Source organism: Lagenorhynchus albirostris, chromosome 8 (assembly GCF_949774975.1).
Source record: "Lagenorhynchus albirostris chromosome 8, mLagAlb1.1, whole genome shotgun sequence".
Classification (NCBI taxonomy): Eukaryota; Metazoa; Chordata; class Mammalia; order Artiodactyla; family Delphinidae; genus Lagenorhynchus; species Lagenorhynchus albirostris.
This window is the reverse complement of record NC_083102.1, coordinates 85,949,888-85,974,142: the sequence shown is the minus strand read 5'-3', so window position 1 is coordinate 85,974,142 and position 24,255 is coordinate 85,949,888. Positions and strand designations below refer to the sequence as shown.

Here is a 24,255-nt window from a genome sequence, read left to right as displayed (position 1 = left end):
TAATGAACCACTGTATGAGATGCTGGTAGTTTTCCTTTGCATCTCATACTCTGCTTCAAGGAACCACTCCTCTCCCTTCCCTTGTGGTTCTGGGCAGCTGTCAGTTGTGGCACCTTGAAAGCAACACACCACAGTAATTGGAAGCATTGGTTCTGGGGCACCTGCATTTTAATCTTGAGTTTACTATTTACTAGGTATGGGACTGGGGCAGGTTACCTAAGCTTTCTGTATACCTCACTTTCCTTATCTATGAGATGGGGAAAATACTAGCAACTTCCTAAGTGTGTTGTGTGAATGAAATTATTTGATACATATAAGAGTCTTAGAATGATGGCTTCATATAGTAAATGCTTAGCCACCATTAGCTATTATTATTAGATTACTATTAGTATTTTCCAATGGCCGCTATCATTTGGCCCAGGCCTAGACATTCCTAAATTCCATGTGCAGTGGCTATGATTTTTCCAGGAAGAGCATGACCTTAGCAGAACTATTCAAAACTCTTTTAGGTGCTCAACATTGGGAAAAATAAATTCAGTTTTTTTCTGAGGTTGCAGGGCCTGGAATGTGTTTGTGGTTCTCTTGCTCAGGAACATGGAGGAAATTTGTCTGCAATGGGAAAGAATAAAATCCTCACAAAGAGGCTGACCTTCAAGAGGGAGAGATGCTGTGTTTGAGAAGGAGAGATCGTATATTTTTGCTTAGCTGGACTTTCAGTTAGAGATACCACTAATTCCCTTTTTACCTACGCTAGTTTATGTTGGGTCATTGTGACTCAAGGAAGCTGACTGGGACAACTGTTGAGGATGTGATTCCTATTTAGCTTTTAGTTGGGGTATTGAATACTTTGATGGAAAGCCTTTCTCAAGGAAAAAACTAAGGCCCAAGAGAGGAAGTTGTGAAGGTTTCTCATAGCTCTTCACATGCTTGTATTCTACCATGTACCTGAATTTGTTGCTTTGAGCATGCCTGTGACTGACCACAAAGCAATCCTTAACACCCAAGAAACCGGATTAAATCTGCTTCCTGTTTTGCTGGCACCGACAGCTGGGACATACTGAGCAAAGGCATTCCCTAATGACTTTTTTGAGGGTAAGTATAATATACAGAAAAGTGCACAAAGTGCTATATACATGTCCTTTGGTGAACACAGAATGTGTTTCTGTTGAGTATACACATCGGAATCAAATGGGCTGGGTGTGAAGTATGTGTATGTTTGGCTTTTGTTGATATCATCGTTAGTTTCCTAAATTGGCTGTGTCAATCCTAATGATTATGATTTAGAAAACTCATGAGGATGTGATTTCTGCAGGAAAGCTAATGCTGTGGCTCTACATACTTACTCCCTATATTTACCCACATAATTTATTTTCATAGCAACACTACTGTTAAAGTGCAGTACAGGAGAGGTAGGAGAACAACATTCAAACCTAGAGTGGGCTTCTATGCTGATGAGTACTCTTCCCTTCTCAGAAATTAGCAATAAGTATTTAAGTCATCTTATATTCACTTCCATAGCAAGCAGGCTTCATTAAACTTCCCTCTTTTCAACTATTTTAAACAAACATTTAGAATCCATCACTGGTGACTACTTTCACTAAAAGAAAATAAGAAGAGAGGTTTAAAAATATTGTGTGTTCTCTGCGGTATTTTTCAGGAGAGGAAAAGTACTCAAGGGAAGAAACATAACCAGGGATTTCTATTTTATTTCATACTAGATTTATTTTATTTTACTTATTTTGGAACTCAGGTACCAGGAACAGATTTAATCACACTCCTCAATTCATGGCACACTTTCATCATCATTCCAGGCAAGGCTGATCTCTTGTTTTATTTATTCCCTTTTATCTACATTTCCCACTCATGTTCCCCTTTCTCTACACAAGCAAACCCTCTAATTTGTTTTATGCGGTTCCATATACAAATATATTCTTAAAACTTTCATTTGAAAAGATACTTGTACCCCAATGATCATAGCAGCACTATTTAATAGTCAAGACACAGAAGCAACCCAAGTGCCCATCAACAGATGAGATATATATATATATATATATATATATATCACATTTTCTCAAGCCAATCATCTGTTGTGTGTATATATATATTTACACACATATATATCACACACACACATATATATATACACACACACATACACAAAGGAATATTATTCAGCTATAAAAAAGGAAATATTGTCATTTGCAGCAATGTGGATGGACCTAGAGAATATTATGCTTAGTAAAATAAGTCAGACAGCAAAAGACAAATCTATATGATATGACATATGATATGAATCTAAAAAATAATACGAACGAATGTATATACAAAAGAGAAACAGGGTCACAGACATAGAAAACAAATTTATGGTTACATAAGGGGAAGGGGAGGGGGAGGGACAAATTAGGAGTATGGGATTAACAGATACAGACTACTATACATAAAATAGATAAGCAACAAGGATTTACTGTATAGCACAGGGAATTATACCCAATATCTTATAATAACCTATAATGGAATATAATCTGCAAAAAAACTGAGTCACTATGCTGTATACCTGAAACTACCACAATATTGTAATTCAACTATACTTCAATTTAAAAAATGAGCAAAACATAAAAGTCTTTCTCTAGCAACAAAAAGGAATATATTAATATATATATATCTCAACGTATTCTTGCATTCTTATATTGTGGTTCTGTGTGTGGATTTTAATCCTCATAAATGATATTGTGCTATAGCTCTGGCTCTTTCTCTTATTTCTGACAATGTTTCTAAAGGTGCCTCAGTCACCTCTTCTCTCGAACCCCTTAATCTCTTAATCATAGAGAGCCCCAAGGTTCAGTTTTTCTACTTTTCTTCTCATCACGCACTTGGTGATGTCACCTAGATCATGGCTTTAAATATCACCTACAACAACAAACACTCATATAAAAAAAAGAATCACGCAACAAACAAAAAGTTCTAGGTATCAGACACAACAATAGAAACTGGAAAAATGGTAAGACATGTTCCCTAATCTAAAGAAGATCAAAATACAGTGGCGGAGACAGACAGGCATAAAAATTATTTTACAATGTGGTAAGAGAGGAAGTATAAATGTGGTTAAAAGCACAGACTAAAACACCAAACAGACCCAGTTTGAAATCTTAGCTTTACCTATCACTTTTAGCTGTGTATTCTTAGGTCAAATAACCTCTCTAAGGCTCAGTTTCCACATATGCTAAAGGGGATAATCATAATACCTACCTGATGGGGTTCTAGCCATAAGTAAATAAGATAATGCATGTGAACCACTTAGTAGAGTGTCTGGAACAAATATTTTAAGTGCGATACCAGATGTACATATGTACATGAGGGTAAGGAGCCTTAAAGAGGGAATAATGAACATCCTGAGTGATCTGGAGGTTATCTGTTGAGTGGAACCTTGAGACATGAATAGGAATTCATGATTAAGAACAGGAGGGAAAGGAAAACAACATAGGAGCAAGGTGTACTCTGTAAAGAGAAAAGGCAGGAGTTAGTGTTCATGTGGGAAAATAACAGGAATGGTTGAAAGATTCTTAAGCATAGAAGTAAGGTCGGGTATTATGTCAAGATAGAGCTGAGCAAAACCTATAATATTTAGTAAGGTATGGGCAGTTTCATAGTTACAATAATCAAACACAAAGACCTGGGCTTCCCTGGTGGCGCAGTGGTTGAGAATCTGCCTGCAGGTGCAGGGGACGTGGGTTCGAGCCCTGGTCTGGGAAGATCCCACATGCCGCGGGGCAACTAGCCCCATGAGCCACAATTACTGAGCCTGCGCGTCTGGAGCCTGTGCTCTGCAACAAGAGAGGCCGCGATAGTGAGAGGCCCGCGCACCGCGATGAGGAATGGCCCCCACTTGCCGCAACTAGAGAAAGCCCTCGCACAGAAACGAAGACCCAACACAGCCATAAATAAATAAATAAATAAATAAAATTTTAAAAAAACACAAAGAACTTAGAGACCAGCAGTCCAATGCCAATTTTATATGACGAAGTGGGGTTTAAAAAATAAATTTGATTAGAAATGGAAAAAGCTAAAGGCAATTTTAAAGTCAACAAAAAATGAGAATTATTTGAATTATAATTGAGACCACTGCTCATTCTCAGGTCATGTGATTTGAGACTCAGGTAGTACAGGAAATTATGATCCAGTTTCCATCCTTTGTCTCTTCTGATCCAACAAAATATACCTTGTCATTAAAAATCTCAAATGATGGACTACCTTCCCTAAATCTGCCTTCTACACAGGGCGTCTATGAAGCCTGGAAACATAAGTAACCTTTTACTTTTTTACAGATTGAAGATGTCTTTGACAATATTACGCATATTCGCCTATGTCTGGGTAAAGAGACACTTTCTAAACCTCTTTAGTTTTATTTTAACAATAAACTTTCATTAAGTAATTTTTTTTAATTACAAAAATAAGGAGAAAAAAATGTGGTAATCTAAAGTGGCAGGGCCACACACTCCACGTACTGGGCACTCACTCACCTTCACAAGGAGTTCGTTCAGTGAGCTCCTTCTCACTACTGTACACCGCTCCGGAGGCCTTCCCTTCTTGCCACAAGACATCTACAGAGAAAGGGAAGACCACTGGATCAGTAAGCAGGAGCCTTTGGGAAGACAGGTTCTAATAAAGAAGAAATAGGAAGAAACTCCTCTGCGTACAGAAGAAAAAAAATGTTGGAGTGGAAACTCAAAGGCGTTCTTACATTAAATCAAGAAAAAGAACTCCAATAAAGAGCTATCACAGGGCTTCCCTGGTGGCGCAGTGGTTGAGAGTCCGCCTGCCGATGCAGAGGATGCGGGTTCGTGCCCCGGTCCGGGAAGATCCCACATGCAGTGCAACGGCTGGGCCCGTGAGCCATGGCCGCTGGGCCTGCGCATCCGGAGCCTGTGCTCCGCAACGGGAGAGGCCACAGCAGTGAGAGGCCCGCGTACCGCAAAAAAAAAAAAAAGATCTATCACAGCAAAATAGAGATGAAAGACCAACAATTACCATCAACAACAGTGTGAAAAAGGTATTAACAGCATCTAGGTACAATAAAGATAGTCCAATAACAATGTCATCATCCTCAACTGCCTTCCAGCAGCAGAACAATTTTCCTTTATCTATACTCATTTTCTGTTCTCTGTATGGCTCAGGTTGACCTTTTTCGGCAGTGGCTTCCTTCTTCTCTGCCTTCCTAGCCAGTCAAAGGAAGTGTGTGAACTGCTATGAGCAGAGTTAGCAGAAAAGAGTAAGGCGAAGGTGTGGAATTTCAGTATACTATCGCCAGAGCTGGAGCCAGGGAACTGAATCCCTGACTAGACAAACCGTGGTGAGAGATGAGCCATCAGCCTCCTGTCCTCAGGGACCCCTCCTTCAGACAAGCCCGGAAACCCATACAGAATTAGCCACCTGCTTCCAGCAACCTCTGCTGCAGCACTCAGCATCAGGAACACAGCCATCACTGGGAGAAGGCTCAGAGGACAGGTTCCTGACCAGAATGTAAGGTCTGACTTTCCACTTCCTGTCTGAGGTGCTCCCCCAGAGACACTCTACAATACCAACGAATCTGTTCATGTGGGTGTCTCGGGTCCTTTTATGACAACATGGCTGTGCCCTATTGAAAGTGGGTAGTGAGAATTACAGAAGCTCCCTAGCTGAAAACTGTTGCCACGGGCTCTACAAAGCCAAAATCTGCAGTTCCAATGAGAGCAGAAGACTGAGTAGTGAATATCCAGACAAACCCCTCATTCTCACGTGATCTGTCAGCTCTGGCTTGTGGTCAATTTGACTTTCCCTCTTTCTTTAGAGGACACTGGTCTGTGCCATGCATGTCTTCAGACCAGAGGTCACTAGCGTCTCAAAAGTAGGATATATGGTTTTATTTCCTGTTCTTTTACTGGGGCTACAGAGTATGGCAATGGACAGTGACTTAAAAGCGGAAGGGAAGGAAATATGCTGCAGCCAACCAGCCCTCATAATCATAGAAATCTTTAATATACAGGCCTCAGAGAATGCTAATCCTTGCTTTATATCATATATAAATCCTGGACTGTATCTAGTTTTGTACCATCTGATGTCAAAAATTCAACACATGTCAATTAGAAATTTTTAAATGTAATATGGTATCCTGGACTAGATCCTAGAACAGGAAAAAAGACATTATAGAAAAACTGGTGAAACAGGAATAGAATTTGTAGTTTAGTTAATAGCACTGTAACAATGTTAATTTTTTAGTTTTGACAAATGTACCATGGTTATTTTAGATGTTAGCATCAGGAGAAGCTGGGTAAGGGGTATGTGGGAAATCTCTGTATTATCTTTGCAAATTTTCTATAAATCTAAAATTATGCCAAAAAAACCCAACAACACTCATATATGTATACATGTAAAATATATATAATGTATATATAAAATCATTACATATGTATACGCATAATATACACACATACACACAAATATATGCTCACATACGTATATACACATACATATATATGTAATGTATGCACATAGGAATAAGTTTATATATGTGTATATACATGTGCATGTATATGTGTTTATAGGAGTATATATGTATACAGGAGTACTTATATATGTTATATATATAGAGAAGTAATATATGTATATATGCATGTACATATATATACATATACACATATTATGTATACATACACAGACACATATATATGATAGATAATATAGATCTTCAACCCAGAGTTCTCTCTCGAATTTTAGACTCATATCTTTTAAAAAATTTATTCATTTATTTTATTTATTTTTGGCTGCATCGGGCCTTAGTTGCAGCACGAGGGCTCTAGTTGAGGCATGCAAGCTCAGCAGTCATGGCACGCGGGCTTAGTTGCCCCGCGGCACGTGGGATCTAACTTCCCTGATCAGGGATCAAACCTGCGTCCCCTGAATTGCAAGGCGGATTCTTTACCACTGGACCATGAGCGAAGTCCCTAGACTCTTAAATCTTAAAAAAAAAAAAAAATCCCTGTTCAAAAATGTAACTCCTTGCTCCACCTTCGGCCTTTCCTATCTCAGTTAATGACAGCTCCATGTTTACAGCTGCTTAGGCCAAAAGTCTTGGAGTCATCTGTTACAGACTGAATTGTATCTGCTCCAAATTAATATGTTGAATTCCTAACCCCTGGTATCTTAGAATGTGACCTTGTTTGGAAATAAAGTCATTACAGATGTAATTAGTTAAGATGAGATCATTAGGGTGGGCCCTAATGCAATGTGACTGATGTCCTTACAAAAAGGGGAAATTTGGACACCGACACATGCATTTACATGGAAAGCGCCATGTAAACATGAAGATAGCCATCTACAAACGAATGAGAGAGGCCTGAACCATACCCTTCCACCAACCCCGCTAACACTGTGATCTTGGACCTTTTGGCCTCCAGAACTGTTGGACAACAAATTTCTGCTGTTTAAGCCACCAGTTTGTGGTACTTAGTTACAGCAGACCTAGCCAACTAATACAATATTCTTGACTTTTTCTCTCACACTCCACATGCACTCTGTCAGGAAGTCCAGTTGACTATTACTTCAGAATCTCTCCAGGATCTGACCACTCCTCACCATTTTCACAGTTACTACCCAAGTTCAGGTCACCATCATCTCTTGCCTGGATTATTGTGATAGCTTCCTAACTGGTCTCTGTGCTTTCACTTCAACCTCTAAGTTTCCTCTCAACACAGCAGCATCTAGAATGGTCTTTTGAAAACCCAAGTCAATGTTCTGCCTCAGTTCAAATACCTGGCAAGTCTTCCTATTTACTCAATAAAACAAAAGCCTTGGAAGGACCTTCAGGATTCCATATAATCTGCCTCCTTCCCTAATTGTCTCTCTGACATCACTTCCTACTACTCTTCCTCTTATCAACTCTGCTCCAGCCACACTGGCTTCCTTGATGTTCTTTCAACACACAAGCTCTTGCCTTCGGGTTTTTTGCACTGGCTGTTTTCCTTGCCGGGAACACTCTTTCTGCAGCTACCTGTATGGCTTTCTCACCTCCTTTAAGTCTTTCTCACATACCCCCAAATGAATGAATAAGTGGATAAAAATGCATCAGCTAAAATGCTCCAAAGAGATCCATATTAGTTCCATGTTCATATCAGAGCTCTCTAACATATGATCTTGTTTCTTTCAAAATCTCAAAGAAGAAAATATGGGTAGGATTAAGAGTTTTAATGGAAAGGATAAGTCTATCTTACATGTACACGAGAAAGTGCCAATTAGGAGGCCAGTGATTCCTGGTTATGCTTTTCCTTTACCCTCTGCTCTGTTTGTGTGTAACTCCAAGGGTTCTCATGTTGATATTGCCTTTGGGTAGCCACTTTTCCTACAGATTCATGTATCTCCAATTGTGTTTAGCAGTGGGTTATAGCTAGGCATGGAATAATCACAGCTATGCTGGGAAGGAAGGCTAGGCTGAAGCCAATCTCTGGTTGAAACCCAAGTGCCCAGAAACCAGTAACTCTGAACATGGAGTGGGAAAAGGAGCCAGATGAAGAGTGGGGAGTTTGGGCCAAAGTACAGATTTACATGTTCAGATTTAAGATTTAAGTTAAACCAGAGAGCAAGAGAGCTTACAACAGTTTCTGCCTCTCCGTTCCCGTGCTCTTCATTTCCAGCCTAAGTACTTCCATTAGGCTCACTTTTTGCCCTCTGACTAAACACCCTCATACTTTCCCTTTCTCCCATTCACCAGGTTAACTTTCACATACCCTTTGAGGCTCTGCTCAATCACAGCGTTCTCTAGGAACCCCTTGCTGACCCCTCATTTCCCCTAACCCAGGTTGGGTTAAGATCCCTTTATTCCACTTCCACTAAGCATTCTCTGTGTATTTGATGGTCTGCTTATTTGTCTGCTCTCCGCCCCACTGTGAGCTCCTTGATGGTCAGGATGGTGCCTTATTTATCTGTATCTGTATCCTCAGTGCATAATAAATACCTGGCACATAGTAGGACTTTGATCAATGTTTCATGAATGAATGAATGAAACTGCAGCCAGTTTCAGGGTATGGCTAGCCAGGTTCTTCAGGTGGAAGCTCAGGAGGCTTGTTAGGTATCTGAGAAGTTGGCAACTTGCTACAGCAAGGTCTGATGATCTTTTCTTGGTAAGAGTTGGGTCTGACATTTCTTTCGATTTACAGGGAGAAAAGAGCCTAGGAAACTACAAAATACTAAAGTGGAAGTATGTTTTAATCAATTATTTTTCAGTTACTACACAAGTCAACAGAAATGAAAAGGGACAGCATCCCAGAGATGTTCAAATGATTGGAATACTCAATATAGTAATAATGGTTTATCAGTAATTCCTGTACTATTAAATCTCTCTGGGAACCATGAATCTTAAAGGTACACTGTGTAAACTGCAAACTGGAAGATTCTAAGGTCGTTTTAGTTCTCTCTAGGCTACATAAATTCCAACCTCCCCTTTCAGAGAGGCAAAGATCATGGAAGGTCTTACTTATTCACCTCTGGGGTTTGTGGGAGGTGGGAGAAAGCCACGGAGGCACATCCGGGGATGAATGCATTAGCCAAATGGAACAGAGACTGCATAAGCAGAGCAACCTCTCTCACTCTCTCTCTCATACAGCAGAAGGCAGTGGGATGGTGAAAGGAGCCCCAAACTGAAGTTAAGAGACTCAGGATCTAGTCCTTGCTATGCCACTAAGCACTTGTGCAACCCTGGACATTTACTTGCTTTTTCTGCTTCAGTTCTCTCTTCTGTAGAATGGCTAGGTTAGCTAGATGATCTCTGAGATCTTTTTCAGCTTTAGGATTTTGTGTTTCTGTATGATGACTAACCAAGATAACTAAAGAAGGAGTAAGACTGGGGGATAAGAATAATGAATGGTATTTTGGAAAAGCTGAATTTGAGGTTCCTGTGATATACCTGGTTGTCAATGACAAGAACTAATTGAAAGTGGAAGTGTGGAAGTCTGGTCCTTGGAGCAGAGCTGGGAGTGGAGGTACAGATTTGGTAGTTTATCAGCAGGAGGTAAATGGAACAATAAAAGTTATGTGACCAGCTAAACCAGTTGTGAATAAACAGGTTATGTACCAAAATAACTTGGTAACAGCCAAATTATAATTCATTTAATATTTATTTGATTACATTTTCCCTTATTCTATATTTTAATGGATGGTAATAATAACTGCTACCATTTGTTGGGTATTGGCTATGAGCTAGCTGTTGAAGAAAGTGTTTTACATTTATTATCTCATTTAATATTTATAAATAACTACATGAGGTCAGTATCACTATTGCCATTTTTGAGATGTGGAAACTGAACACTGGTCTGTTGGTAAACATCTAACAACTGGATAGGAACACGCAAATCCCTGAGTTACAGTGGTTGTTGACTTCCATGGTGTAAAAACTCTCACCATGGCCTATTTCAAGCTAACAACAAGAGGTCACTGAACAGAGAGATAGGAAGAAATGTGCCTTATGTAATACTGTCACCATACAGATATAATAAACATACATATCTTCAAGAGCATAGATAATGGTAACGTGGTAAAATAATTAGAAGGTCATGAGTTTGGGTATTCACTACACTTGTTAATATTGTTTATTTAATTTTAAGTTTATATGATTTAATCTTTTAACTAGCTGTGTTTAACAATTGGCTTCCATAGTTCCTAAAATTTTAACAATCTGCTCTTGCAAGCTAGTATAAGCTGGCTCCACACACCACTGAAAATGATGCTAAGACAGAGTAAGTAACTTGCCTAAGGTCACATAGAAAATGTCTGGGTCAAGATTAGAACCTTGATCCACCTAATTCTGAAGACCGGCTCTTAACCACTAGACTATCATCTGTAAAACTATAAAGTGCTATATACTGTGTATGGTAAAAAATTATTGCTGCATTTCGTATTTGAAAAAAATGTTATGTGGTCTTAAGTGTCATCAGTAAGGAGGGGTTCTAGTGGAAAAGCAGCCATGAATCAGAAAAGTCACAGTGCAATTTCTGCTTTTCTGGGTCAGTTCTTGTGCTTGAGTTTCCCTGTTAAAGGAATGTTTTGTGTCCTTTTTGAATCGCACTTCAACCCGCATTGGGAAAAAAAAAATAGAAGAATTTATTAACATCTTTTAACGTTTCTTGTAGACAGGACTCATGGAAATTTAAATGGTTGTTATTATTACTTTGAATATAACTTTATACTAGCCATACTGAAAATAAAATATAAAGAAATATAACAAACACCTATCGTTTAGCATCCATAGATTAATGCAATCTCTTTGTAGCCAAAATGTATAAGGATATTTATTACATTAAGTAGCAAAAAAATAAAACATCTGGAAACAATTTTTAGATCTTGAAGAATCAGATGACAAAATGATGAGTCTCAGGGGACTAATCATATTCACCCCTCTGGAGAAAAGGTTTGAAAAAAATTTTAATGCTTTCTGAAAAACCATACTTATTTTAGCTTCTCCTCTGCTCCCTATCATAGGAAATGACTTACACACAGAATTTCATGAACTGCTCATAAAACTCTACTTAGGTCTTTGGACCTGAGTGAAGCCCGTAGTTAGGATTGCAGCTGTAAAGCCACCATCTAGCTCAATAAATCTAGACAAACCAAGTAGCTCTATGGATCGCTGTGTTGTAAAAATAACGTATCATAGTTGTGATTCTCTTGGTTAAAAAAGGGACTTCCCTGGTGGTCTGGTGGTTAATACTTCACCTTCCAGTGTAGGGGGTGAGGATTTGATCCCTGGTCGGGGAGCTAAGATCCCACGTGCCTCGCAGCCAAAAAAACGAAAACATAAAAAACAGAAGCAATATTGTAACAAATTCAATAAAGACTTTAAAAATGGTCCACATAAAAAAAAATCTTAAAAAAAAGGAGATAAAGCTCCGTTATAATACAGGGGAAGCTATAAGTAATTTGGCCAGTGGGTGAGGAAGAGAACAACATAGTATACTCTAGACAAGAATGGTAAAGTTTAGGAAGGGTCAGCATGCTTCTGCAGATCGCAGCTCTGAGTCATTGTGCGGTGAGTACATGCTGAGTTGGCACGCATGCTTGCCTTCCTGGCATCCGCAGGCTTTACTAATCTTGTGTTCTAGTTCCTTACTCACATTGGAAAATGAAACTTTTTTTCTTGTTTGGCTGTTCAGTGTTTTTAGATATATATGGCAATCTTTAACAAATGACTGTATTGACTATGCTCCACCCCCACACACACTTTGGAACTACAAATTTACATTCTACAAACAACTTATTTGACAACTACTTGGTCTATGAACAAGCGGTTGTTGCATCATACTTTGCGCTAAGCATGGTGCTGTACTGTAAAGGATATGATGGATAAGATGCTGTTCATGTTCCTTGGCAGGGATATTAGACATGTGCATAGATATTAGACATGTGCATAGATATTAGACATGTGCATAGATATTAGACATGTGCATATAAGGCAGAAGATGCAAAATGCAAAGTGAGGGCTCTGGTCGTTGGTGCTCTGAGATGTAAGACAAAGAGACAGCTCTATCTGAAGCTTCTTCCAGGGCTACCTGGGAGAAGTGCATTAGTGAACATAGAGGAGGGGGTGGCCATGAAGAATATATAGACTGGAAAGTACAGCATCATCCAAAGAGAGAGATTGGCAGAGATAATAATTAGACCTCTCTTCCTGTCACCACAGAGGACACAATATTTGAAAGCCTGTCAAGCCCTGTTAACACAGATCCTGGGAAGTGTTCCTACTGAAGCTTGTGGCACATTTGAATGCAATAAAACATAATATTCCATAATGCTTTGGGAGAAATCTTTGTCTTTCCAACAATTCATTCTACTTGCTAAGCCACGCTTCTCTAAGTTCACCAAGAAGTCATGAAGGATATATGGATATGACTAAAGTCATCACATTACACGTTAGTCACTGGCTGCAGTGCTGGTTAGAATGAGAGAAACAGCTGGAAATGGTACAGGAACACAGTGTGGGCCATGTCTACCTAAGATGGATATTTCTAGCTGTCATAGAGGGTCTGGCCCTATATATACCTCTTTTCTGTGCTGTTGAGCTAACTGATTCAAAGACACTGTTGTTAAGAAGTGGAAACTGGGAGCTTGGTAAGATGCTATCCTCACTGAGGTAAGTCTCTTCCTTCTTTTTACCACTTTGGAGTGGCTAGGAGGGATCTGAGCTAGACCTTGATGAACAGCACTCTCGTCTTCATTTTGTATGGTTCACTGATAGCGCATTTCCCACACAGACAGCTGTGTCCTGTTGTGCTGATGGGTTGAGACACACGAGGCAGATGGAGAGAATTTCTCTGTGATCACCAAGGTTTCTCTGCCCCCAATAGCAGCAGTAGCAGTCTGCTGGGACTTGAGACTGGAACACCACTGGTGTGGCCAACTTCCCCAAGTTCCTAAATCATTGGGAACTTAAACCAGAAAATAGCAGAGTGGCAGGGCTCCAGTTGGTGCCCAAATTGAAGCCCAAATCACCTCAAAACTAAACAACAAGATATTAGATCCCAAGTTTTGTAAGAATACTATACAGAAAATGCACAGATACCAGATGTGGTGAAACCCGGTATTTGAACGTGGTAAAATATTTTGCTTTTTCCTCCTAGAGATGAATCTTTAATTTCAGGCTTATATCACCATTCTTTCAGTGAAGAGAAAGGACAACTAATAGTTGGTTACCCTAAAGGATTCTGACAGGAATACTTGAGTCATGAAATATTAGCCAAGCAACTCTCTGGATATTCTAAAATAAACTGTGTAGAGAACTAAGTGTTTCATGCCAGGACAAAACTAAAAAGCTTTTCTCAGAGGTCTCCCTGACCCCCCTTTTCTGTATACAATCTTATTGGTTGATAGCACCCAGTTTTTGGCTGCATTGCAAGAAACCACTCAGCTGTGGCTGATTACTGCTCTCATTTTTTCCCCTTGTTCAGGAATCTTCTCATGAGCATGTTTCTGAGAAAGCAAGACAGAAAAAGTTTTTCGCTTGTTTTGGGGAAGCCATTATTGGAGAGGCTAGTGTTAGGGTAATAGACTAGGGCTGAGATAAAGGGGAGGAATTTAGAAGTGTTGTGAAAAACAACTGTTTCCATCCCTGGAGTTGTGAGTCACAACGGGAGAAATAGTCTCTATCCTTGGCTCTGCGGTGGAGAGCCGCAGAGTCACGGTGTGACTCAGGAACATTCTTTCATTCATTCAGCACTTATGGAGCAGCCACTCTGTGTCTGACACTATGTCCAGCACTGGGGACGCACAGTGAGGAATAGATAAGGAACCTGTTCTCAGATCACACAATTTCTCTAAATACCTTTTCTTTATGTTTACAATGTGAGGGATGGACTAGAATGATCTTTCAAGGCCCTCTACCTCTAGTACTTGAACGTTTATTTTTCTGTGGGCTCACAATGTGCCCAGAAGAACAGTAACAGGAAAACTGGTTCTCAAAGCACATGCCAGATATTGTGCCGACTAATCACTTTTATATACATTACTCTATTTGTTTTCTCAAGAAACTCCTAAAATAAGTATTATTATATCCATTTTATAGATGAGAAAACATCTATAAAGCATCAGAGAGGTTGAGTTACCTTTTGTTGTAAGTGAGAAAGAGGCAGTGCCAGACTCAAACCCAGCTCTGCTGACTCCAAGCCCAGCATTCTTTCCCCCTCCTCTGTTCTCCAGATTTATAATGTTAATTCATCTCCCCTGGACTTTTCTCTGGGAATATTTATGGAAAACTTATTCAAGAACCCATGGCAGTACAATATGAAATATGTAACTTTTGCCTTATGGGTCTTCCATTAGTTTTCCTTCCCTCTTTACCTACTAAGTTTTCTTATTCATCCCAAGGGTGATCTTGCCACTTCATTTAAGCCCAGGGCTTCCACTGCTTTGCCTTTATTGTGCTTTACTTTCAGCTTGGAATCATTTTCAATCTTGTCTTCAGCCAAATTCTGTACTCTTTCCCAGACTTTGTCTTACTCCTAAATTTAATTCATTCATCCCCTAATAGTTATCCAACAGAGTAAGAAGTTAAAAAAAAGAGTATAAGATCATCTCCTTGGGGGAAATAAGATATGCACAGATTATAGGAAAGTTATAGGCTAAAATACTTATAGACCTGTAAGGGAAAGAGAAGGAAGGTAGCAGAATAGGGCTGGAGTCACTGGAACTTGAGGAATAGTTAAGGCTTGATTAGATGAAAAGAGAAAGAGGCAGGGAGAGGTAACAAGGTCAGACAAAGAGCAGAGAGGTCCGCTGAGTACTGAAGAAGTTGGATGTCTTCCTGGCTGGAGTGACTAGGTTTGAAGAACTATGGAAGCTGGAATGGAACATTTGAACTGGATGTTATTGTTGAAGAATGTTAATCAGAAGGAGTACTGGATTAAGAGTTTGCACACCTGTGTTTTTGCCTGATCAATTTGTAATCTGGAGAAAATTGATCAAGAGACCTGAGTCTCCATTTCCTTATCTCCTGGGGCTACCTCGGTCTATAGAAGTCCAAGCTCCTTAGAATAGCCTATCTCTTCTCCTACTGTTCCCACCTCCAGCCATTTTATAGTATGTCTTTACATGTGAGGAGTCAGTTATGAGCTAAGACCTTTCACAACATGGTATAATCACATGTACTCTGTGAGAACGCTCACAGTGCTGAAAAACATGATTTCTCACAAAGGTACACAAGTTAAATAATAAAAATTAAGCTATACAATTTAAATAATGAAATCAGGCTACACAAGTTAAATAATACTCATACACATGCATTAAAAATTGAATTTTTGATCGTGAGTTTGGGATTAGCAGATGCAAACTAGTATATATAGGATGGATAAACAAGGTCCTACTATATAGCACAGGGAACTATTATATTCAATATCCTGTGATAAACCATAATGGAAAAGAATATGAAAAAGAATATATATATGTATGTATAACTGAATCACTTTGCTGTACGGCAGAAATTAACACAACATTGTAAATTAACTATACTTCAATAAAATATTAAAAAATGGAATTCTTACCCTACCAATTTCATAATTTAACTTTAAGACACTAAAGTTCCTTAATTAAATATTTAGAATTAAAACTTTAAGGCTAGAGAGTTTCTGTTTTAACTTGAAAATGTGAGGCAACAATAAGGTCTTAGGGCTTTCTTTTCAGTTGTGTATGATTCAGACAGTTAGTGGTGCCAGATAGGATGAATGGTCTCAAAGATGCTAATCTGGAAAAAAAATGTGGCCAGGCAAGCGCAGATGATCAGCCAGGACAAAGCAGGCAAGAGCAAAAAGAGCATCAACCATGAATCTTAGGAAAAGTCAATGTCCAAAGTCTTCAAGGAAGCTGTGATGTTAATTTTAGTGTGTCAACTTGGATGGGCCATGATGGGGTGCCCAGTTTTTTGGATAAACATTTTTCTAGGTTTGTCTGTGAGGGTGTTTCTGGATGAGATCAATATTTAAGTCAGGAGACTAAGTAAAGCAGATTGCCCTCCCCAGTGTGGGGGTCTCATCCAATCTGTTGAGGGCCTGAAGAGAACAAAAAGGCTGAGAAAGGGAAAATGCACTCTCTTTGCCTGACTGTCTTCAAGCTAGAACACTGGTCTTTTCCTACCTTCAGACTTGGACTCAGACTGGAACAATACCTTCAGCTCATCTGGGTCTCCAGCTTACCAACTGCAGATCCTGGGACTTCTTAGTCTCTATTGTTGTATGAGCCAATTCCTTATAATAACTCTATGTATCTACGTATGTATGTATGTATGTTTCTATCTATCCATCTATCTATCTATCCATCCATTCATCTATCTCCTATTGGATCTCTTTCTCTGGGGAACCCTGACTAACACAGTAGCATTAGCATCTGGATCCAAAAGTGAAGGAACAAGGCAGCAGGTTTCTCTCAGAGTCCAGTGGCAAAAGGTCTTTTGTGTCCTTTTAAAGACACATGTACCCCAATGTTCACTGCAGCACTATTTACAATAGCCAGGTCATGGAAGTAACCTAAATGCCCATCGACAGACAAATGGATAAAGGAGATGTGGTATATATATACAACAGAATATTACTCAGCCATAAAAAGGAACGAAATTGGGTCATTTGTAGAGACGTGGATGGATCTAGAGACTGTAATACAGAGTGAAGTAAGTCAGAAAGAAAGAAAACAAATATCCTATATTAACATATATATGTGGAACCTAGAAAAATGGTACAGATGAACCAGTTTGCAGGGCAGAAATTGAGACACAGATATAGAGAACAAACGTATGGACACCAAGGGGGGAAAGTGGCGGGGGCGATGGTGGTGGTGGTGTGATGAATTGGGAGATTGGGATTGACGTATGTATAAAATGGATAACTGATAAGAACCTGCTGTATAAAAAAATAAATTAAGTAAAATTCAAAAAAAACAAAGGGGCTTCCCTGGTGGCGCAGTGGTTGAGAGTCTGCCTGCCGATGCAGGGGACACGGGTTCGTGCCCCGGTCCGGGAGGATCCCATATGCCGCAGAGCAGCTAGGCCCGTGAGCCATGGCTGCTGAGCCTGCACGTCCAGAGCCTGTGCTCCGTGACGGGAGAGGCCACAACAGTGAGAGGCCCGCGTACTGCAAAAAAAAAAAAAAAAAAAAGAAAGGTCTTTTGTGTCCTTTTAAGCGCAGTAATGCAAGCTGATCTTTTTAAGAGGTAGTGTAGTTTAATGACTACATTGGAACTAGACTGCCTGGATTCTTATCCTGGCTCCACTATTTATGAGCTAGATGACCTCGGACACATTACTTAACTGCTCTGGGCCTCATTTTTCTCATCTGTAAAAAAATAAAAAAAACACCTCCCAATAGGTGGTTGTGAGGATTATATAGACCAGTATATGAAAATTGCCTAAAAGAGTACCTGGTACACAATAAGTGTTACTTAAATGGTAGTTATTATAAACCCTCCTGGACTCATTGAGCTCACCACAGTCTCTCATAGAACATTTTGGATCTTCTGATCAGCAACTTTTTCTTCCAGTCACTGACTAAAGAGTGGGAGAAAGAGGAATTCCACAGATGTTTTCCTGAGCTTTACCAGGAAGTCTTTGAAATCATCTAACAAGATACTTTTAGGCCAAGTATCACCCAGTGTCTTGGCTTTTCAATAAGTTAAAAGGACCATGTCCTGGAGCAGAAGTTCTCAGTAGATGCTCACTTTCAGCTTACTTCAGCAGCATTTTCTTTAGGTATGTGACTGTAAGCCTACTGTGTGAAGAAGAGGACTGAATTTCCTTCTTTCCTTTGATATAAATTGCTTTCTGATTACAGAAGAATTATACACTCATTATATAAAATTTTTAAAATATAAAAGAATATAAAAATAATCCATAATCCTAGCATCCAAAGATAACAAACAATATTTTGAAATGTGTCTTTCTAGTTTTTTGTCCATTTGTCTGTGACACATACCTTTTTAATTTTTTTATTTATTTTTACTTATTTTGGCTGCACCATGTGGCATGTCGTTCCCTCACCAGGGATTGAACCCATGCCCCCTGCATTGGAAGTGTGGAGTCTTAACTACTGAGCTGCCAGGGAAGTCCCAACACATACTTTTTTAAAACAAGATTAAGATCATAATATATACAACTGCTGTTCCTCGTTCTCACTGTCATGCTATTGTGAAGATGACTCTGTGGGAGAGTTCCCCCTGATGTTCGTTTCTGGATAGAGTCTCAGTTTCCCATTACTGAATCAGTATATCATTTCCCATCCATGACCATCTGTTAGGAAATGGAGCCTAAATAACATGTTATTTTAAGGTAATTCATTCATAGGCGAAGATATTTGATCTTTTGATCAGTAATTACTTTGAATACTCTCTACCACTGCTGCTTCCATTAATGTGGATAATGATAGTTGAAAGAAAGAAATCAGTATACAAAGCTGTAGTAATCAAAACAGTGTGGTACTGGCATACAGACGGACGTATAGAATTGAGAGTCCAGAAATAAACCTATACTGTTATGGCCAATTGATTTTCAACACAGGTGCCAAGACCATTCAGTGGGGGAAAAAACATTCTCTTCAATAGCTCGTGCTGGACAACTAGATATATGCATGCAAAAAAATGAAACTGGATCCCTACCTCACACCATATATAAAAATCAACTGAAAAGGGAACAATGACCTAAATATAAGAGCTAAAATGATAAAACTTACAAGAAAATACTGAGGGTAAATCTACATGACCTTGGATGTGGCAATGGATTATTAGACATGACATCAAAAGCATATGCAACAAACTATAGAAATGACCCCTGAAAGCATAGTCTTGTACCACAATGTTCATTGTAGCTCTATTTACAGTAGCCAGGACATAGAAGCAACCTAAGTGTCCACTGACAGATGAATGGATAAAGATGTGGCACATATATAAATGGAATATTACTCAGCCATAAAAAGAAACGAAATTGAGTTATTTGTAGTGAGGTGGATGGACCTAGAGTCTGTCATAGAGAGTGAAGTAAGTCAGAAAGAGAAAAACAAATACTGCATGCTAACACATATATATGGAATCTAAAAAAAAAAAAAAGTCATGAAGAACCTAGGGGCAAGACGGGAATAAAGACGCAGACCTACTAGAGAATAGACTTGAGGACATGGGGAGGGGGAAGGGTAAGATGGGACAAAGTGAGAGAGTGGTAGTGTATATATGGACATATATACACTACCAAATGTAAAACAGACAGCTAGTGGGAAGCAGTCGCCTAGCACAGGGAGATCAGCTCAGTGCTTTGTGACCAGCTAGAAGGGTGGGATAGGGAGGGTGGGAGGGAGGGAGACATAACAGGGAAGAGATATGGGGATATATGTATATGTATAACTGATTCACTTCGTTACAAAGCAGAAACTAACACAGCATTGTAAAGCAATTATACTCCAATAAAAACGTTAAAAAAATAATAAAATAAATAAATATTCATTGCTTAAAAAAAAGCATATGCAACAAAAGAAAAAACAGAGAAATGGACTTCATCAAAATTAACAACTGTGCATGAAAAGACATTATTAAAAAGTGAAAAGATAACCTAAAGAATGGGGAAAATATTCTTAAGTCATATACCTAAGGGTCTAGAATCCAGAATATATAAGGAACTCTTACAACTCAACAAAATGACAAATGACCCAACTGAAAATTAGTCAAAGGACTTGAGTAGACATTTCCCTAAAGAAGACATTCAAATGACTAATAAGCACATGAAAAGATGCTCAATCTCATTAGTCATTAGGGAGATGCAAATCAAAATCACAATGAGGTACCACCTCAAACTCATTAGGAAATTTTTTGCAAAAGGAAAATATGGAAAAATAAAAAATAAGTTTTGGCAACGATGTGGAGAAATTGGAACCCTTGTAGATTGCTGATGAGAATGTGAAATAGTACGGCCAGTGTAGAAAATATTTTGGTCGTTCCTTAAAACGTTAAACATAGAATTGCCATATGATCTGGCAATCTCACTCCTAAGTATATACCGAAAAGAATTTAAAACCGGTACTCAAACAAATAGATGTACACATATGTTCATAGCAGCACTATTCAAAATATACAAAATATCTATCAACAGATGAGTGGATAAACAAAATGTGGTATATCCATAAAACAGAACATTATTCAGCCATAAAAAATGAATAAGTACTGATATATACCACATTGTGGATGAACTTCAAAAACATTAAGTGAAAGAAACTAGACACAAAAGACCACATACTGTATAATTCCACTTATATGAAATATTTAGAATGGGTAAATCCATAGAGACAGAAAACAGATTAGTGATTGCCAGGGGCTGGGAAAAGGTGAGTATGGGGAGCAACTGCTTAATAGGTAAAAGGTTTCTTTTTAGGGTGATAAAAATGTTTTGGAACTATGTAGAAGTTGTGGTTATACAAAATTATGAATGTTTAAATGACCTTTTAAGTGACTGATTTTATGTTATATGAATTTTACCTCAATAAAAAATAGAATAATAAGTTAACTAGACTAACTGTGATGATAATTTTACAAAACCTACATATAAAAATTAAAGAAATCAAGATTAGATTCTTTGTTTCCTTTTATGTCTGCAATATTTTATGGTTTCAATTTTAAAACACAGTAGCAAAAGCATGACATAACTTTGGCTATTACTATCTTAGGGTTTTATTAGAGGTCATACTAATGGGTTCTCCCACATTTTCACCAACTCTGTACAATTCAGATTTCAGTCCAAGGCTTCAGGAACACTGCAAACAGCTGCAGTGGGATTAGGCATCTGACCATCAATGACACGCCAACTCTGACGGACAACTGTGTAAAAGTACGTAGTTGGAAACTATATTTTCTTTTCAGTCACATTTGGTTGGCACATTTTCTAGAGGCTTGAATTATTGAAAAATATGAATGGGTTTTTCATTTTAGTTTTTTTTATATAAGAAAATCATTAGGAAATTTATACACAACACATTTGAATCCTTAAATACCCTGAGAAACTTCGTTGCACAGTTAGGATATTTTTATTTCAATGATATTGTAGCTTAAGCATAAACTTTAAGTCTAATTCTACACGTCAAGCTTCTAAATGTAGTGATTCTTTTCAGCATTCCATTTTCTCATGTTTTCCCTTACTTTTTTTTTTTTTTTTTTCCGGTATGCGGGCCTCTCACTGTTGTGGCCTCTCCCATTGCGGAGCACAGGCTCCGGACACACAGGCTCAGCGGCCATGGCTCACGGGCCTAGCTGCTCCGCGGCATGTGGGATCTTCCCGGACCGGGGCACAAACTTGGTCCCCTGTATCGGCAGGCAGACTCTCAACCACTATATATATATATATATATATATAGTGTATAAAATAAATAGTGTATATATATATATATAGTGTATAAAATAAATAAATATTCATTGCTTAAAAAAAAGCATATGCAACAAAAGAAAAAAAAGCATATGCAACAAAAGAAAAAACCACCAGGGAAGCCCTCCCTTACTTTTGTAACATCATTTAGTTGATTCCTATGCATTACTCAAATGTAAGTGTACTAAAATACATTGAAAAAATGTCCCATTTTCTTTGAAATTAGGACAATTTAATAGCTAATGTGTCTGTTTCTGAAAATATTGAGAGGAAGAAAATAACCTCATCACTTTCATAAGCTTGTTCTCTATACTCTGGTTAATCTTTTTTTTTTTTTCTTCTAAAGGCTTTAGTTGAAAAATGCCATCGAATTACATCAGTAGTTTTCATTGGTGCACCACATATTTCCGATTGTACTTTCTTCTACTTGTGACCTCAGAAAGATCTGATTTGAAGGTCTGTGATGTTAAAAAGCGGTTTAGCATTAATTTTACTTTTAATCTTATGGCAATTCAAATACAATACTTCTTTTTTAAAAAAAAACAGGAAATAAAAGGATTACTGATGTGTGCTTCAAATTTATAGACAAGAATTCTCCAAATATCAGTCACATTTACATGGTGGACTGCAATGGAATAACAGATGGTAGCCTCAAGTCACTCTCACCTTTGAAGCAGCTTACTGTGTTGAATCTGGCAAATTGTGTAAGGTAATGAGTCAGTCAAGAAACACTGATTATCTAGAATGTTCCAGACTTCCTCAAGATGCTCATCGGTTAGGAGAGTAAACATGAAAGTCAGGAGTCCAAGTGGAGGTAAATGCATAGTTCTGCGGTAAAACAAAGGAGGGGCACCCAACCCAGACTAGTTATGTAGGGGCATGGGGAGATTGTCAGGGAATGCTCAGGATATGTGGAATCACAGGCCCTTGTAAGATTAAATGAATTTGCTGGAACACTTATGGGCCACCTTTCCTAGTGATGGTTCTCACAGCTAGTTCAGTTAATAGGTCTTTTTCCCAAATGGACTTTCCAACTTGCTTATGAAGAACCAATCTTACTGAAGTGTTTCCTCTTGGGTACTAGTTAGATTTCTCCTCTGTGTGGGTTTGCTCACAGATGGACAGAGGGCAAGTTCTTACTGAAACCCTTTCTTTAGCTGGGTTACAAATGGGCTTCTATCCTGGTGTTCTCAGGTGGGCAAGGATCAAATTCTTGCTAAAATTTCTTCCCCAGTGGATAGCTCAGCCTCTTGCTTGTATAAATTTCTTATAATATTAAAGGGCCAGATGATAAAAAAATAGCATTTGATCTACAATGAAATTGGCTAATATTTGGGAAAACATAAGTCAAGTCAGAGTAATAAGCTAAGCTACACAAAATCTTAACTCATGTTCCCTATTATTAAAATGGGGAGGCACCATGGGTTGTGGAGGGGAGGTAAAGACAGGATTTGAAATGGGAAAAACCTGGATTACGAAATGAAGCCTCCAGTCAACAGCCAGCAAGGAACTGAGGCCTCCTGTCAACAGCCATGTGACTGAACTTGGAAGCAGACCCTCCACCCTCAGTCAATCCGTTGGATGATTAAAGTTCCAGCTGGCATCTTGGTTGCAAGCTCATGAGCAAGCTGGCACCATAATGCAAGCAGGATAACTGTGTGTGTGTGTGTGTGTGTGTGTGTGTGTGTGTGTGTGTGTGACAGCTAACCCTATCTGTATTAACATGTGAAATAAAATTGAATTGCATTCATATATTTCACTCAGGCTTCTGCAGGTTACCTAATTTTAAAAAGAAATGGAGGTTTTTCTGCGTCCAGCAGTAGAGTTGACAAAACACTTCAAAGGACTCCTTGCTACAAACAATTTAGATCTTGGATGAAACATACTTTCAATACATTGCTGAGCCCACAAAGAGTACGAGAAATATCCAATATCCAATATCATGATTCTTCACCACCTTCTCAATGAGTAGACTCTCTAAGACGAACAGTGAATACCAAGCAAACATAAAAGATAGAGCTGCTATGAGCATAAATGTTCATTTCAACATTGGCATTGAGACAATCAGTTTTAGCGAGACTCAAGATAGGGAAGCAGGATGAGACTTCTGCAGTGTCTGGACCTCTTCAAGGGGGACAAAGTGGTCTCAGGTAGATAGTACCTAGACCCCTGGAAGAAGTTAGCTCAAAGCTTTTCTGAAGTAAAGCACCTTCTCTTAAGGCGTCCAAAGTTCCCATAGGTTAAAGTCAAATAAATAGGTGCTCGCAATTAAAGACCATCAAATGTACAAAGATATGAGTCACCATGAAGCAAAATAAATTTGAACTTCCATAATTCATATATTAGAATTATCACAAAATATTAAG

The 24,255-nt window shown here is 38.7% G+C and overlaps 2 protein-coding genes across 2 annotated transcripts in view; one reads left to right on the top strand and one right to left on the bottom strand.

Moving 5' to 3' along the window:
- The window catches only part of FBXL13 (F-box and leucine rich repeat protein 13), a 185,033-nt gene that overhangs the window by 116,310 nt on the left and 44,468 nt on the right, over positions 1-24,255 (top strand). Inside the window, 4 exon segments of the mRNA XM_060157227.1 lie at positions 21,260-21,358; positions 22,236-22,309; positions 22,311-22,345; positions 22,436-22,598. Of these exon segments, the coding sequence (XP_060013210.1) occupies positions 21,260-21,358; positions 22,236-22,309; positions 22,311-22,345; positions 22,436-22,598 (371 nt within the window).
- The window catches only part of LRRC17 (leucine rich repeat containing 17), a 168,502-nt gene that overhangs the window by 109,248 nt on the left and 34,999 nt on the right, over positions 1-24,255 (bottom strand). Inside the window, exon 2 of the mRNA XM_060157229.1 lies at positions 4,518-4,598. The gene's annotated coding sequence lies outside the window, so the exon portion shown is untranslated. The remainder of the gene's footprint in view (positions 1-4,517; positions 4,599-24,255) is intronic.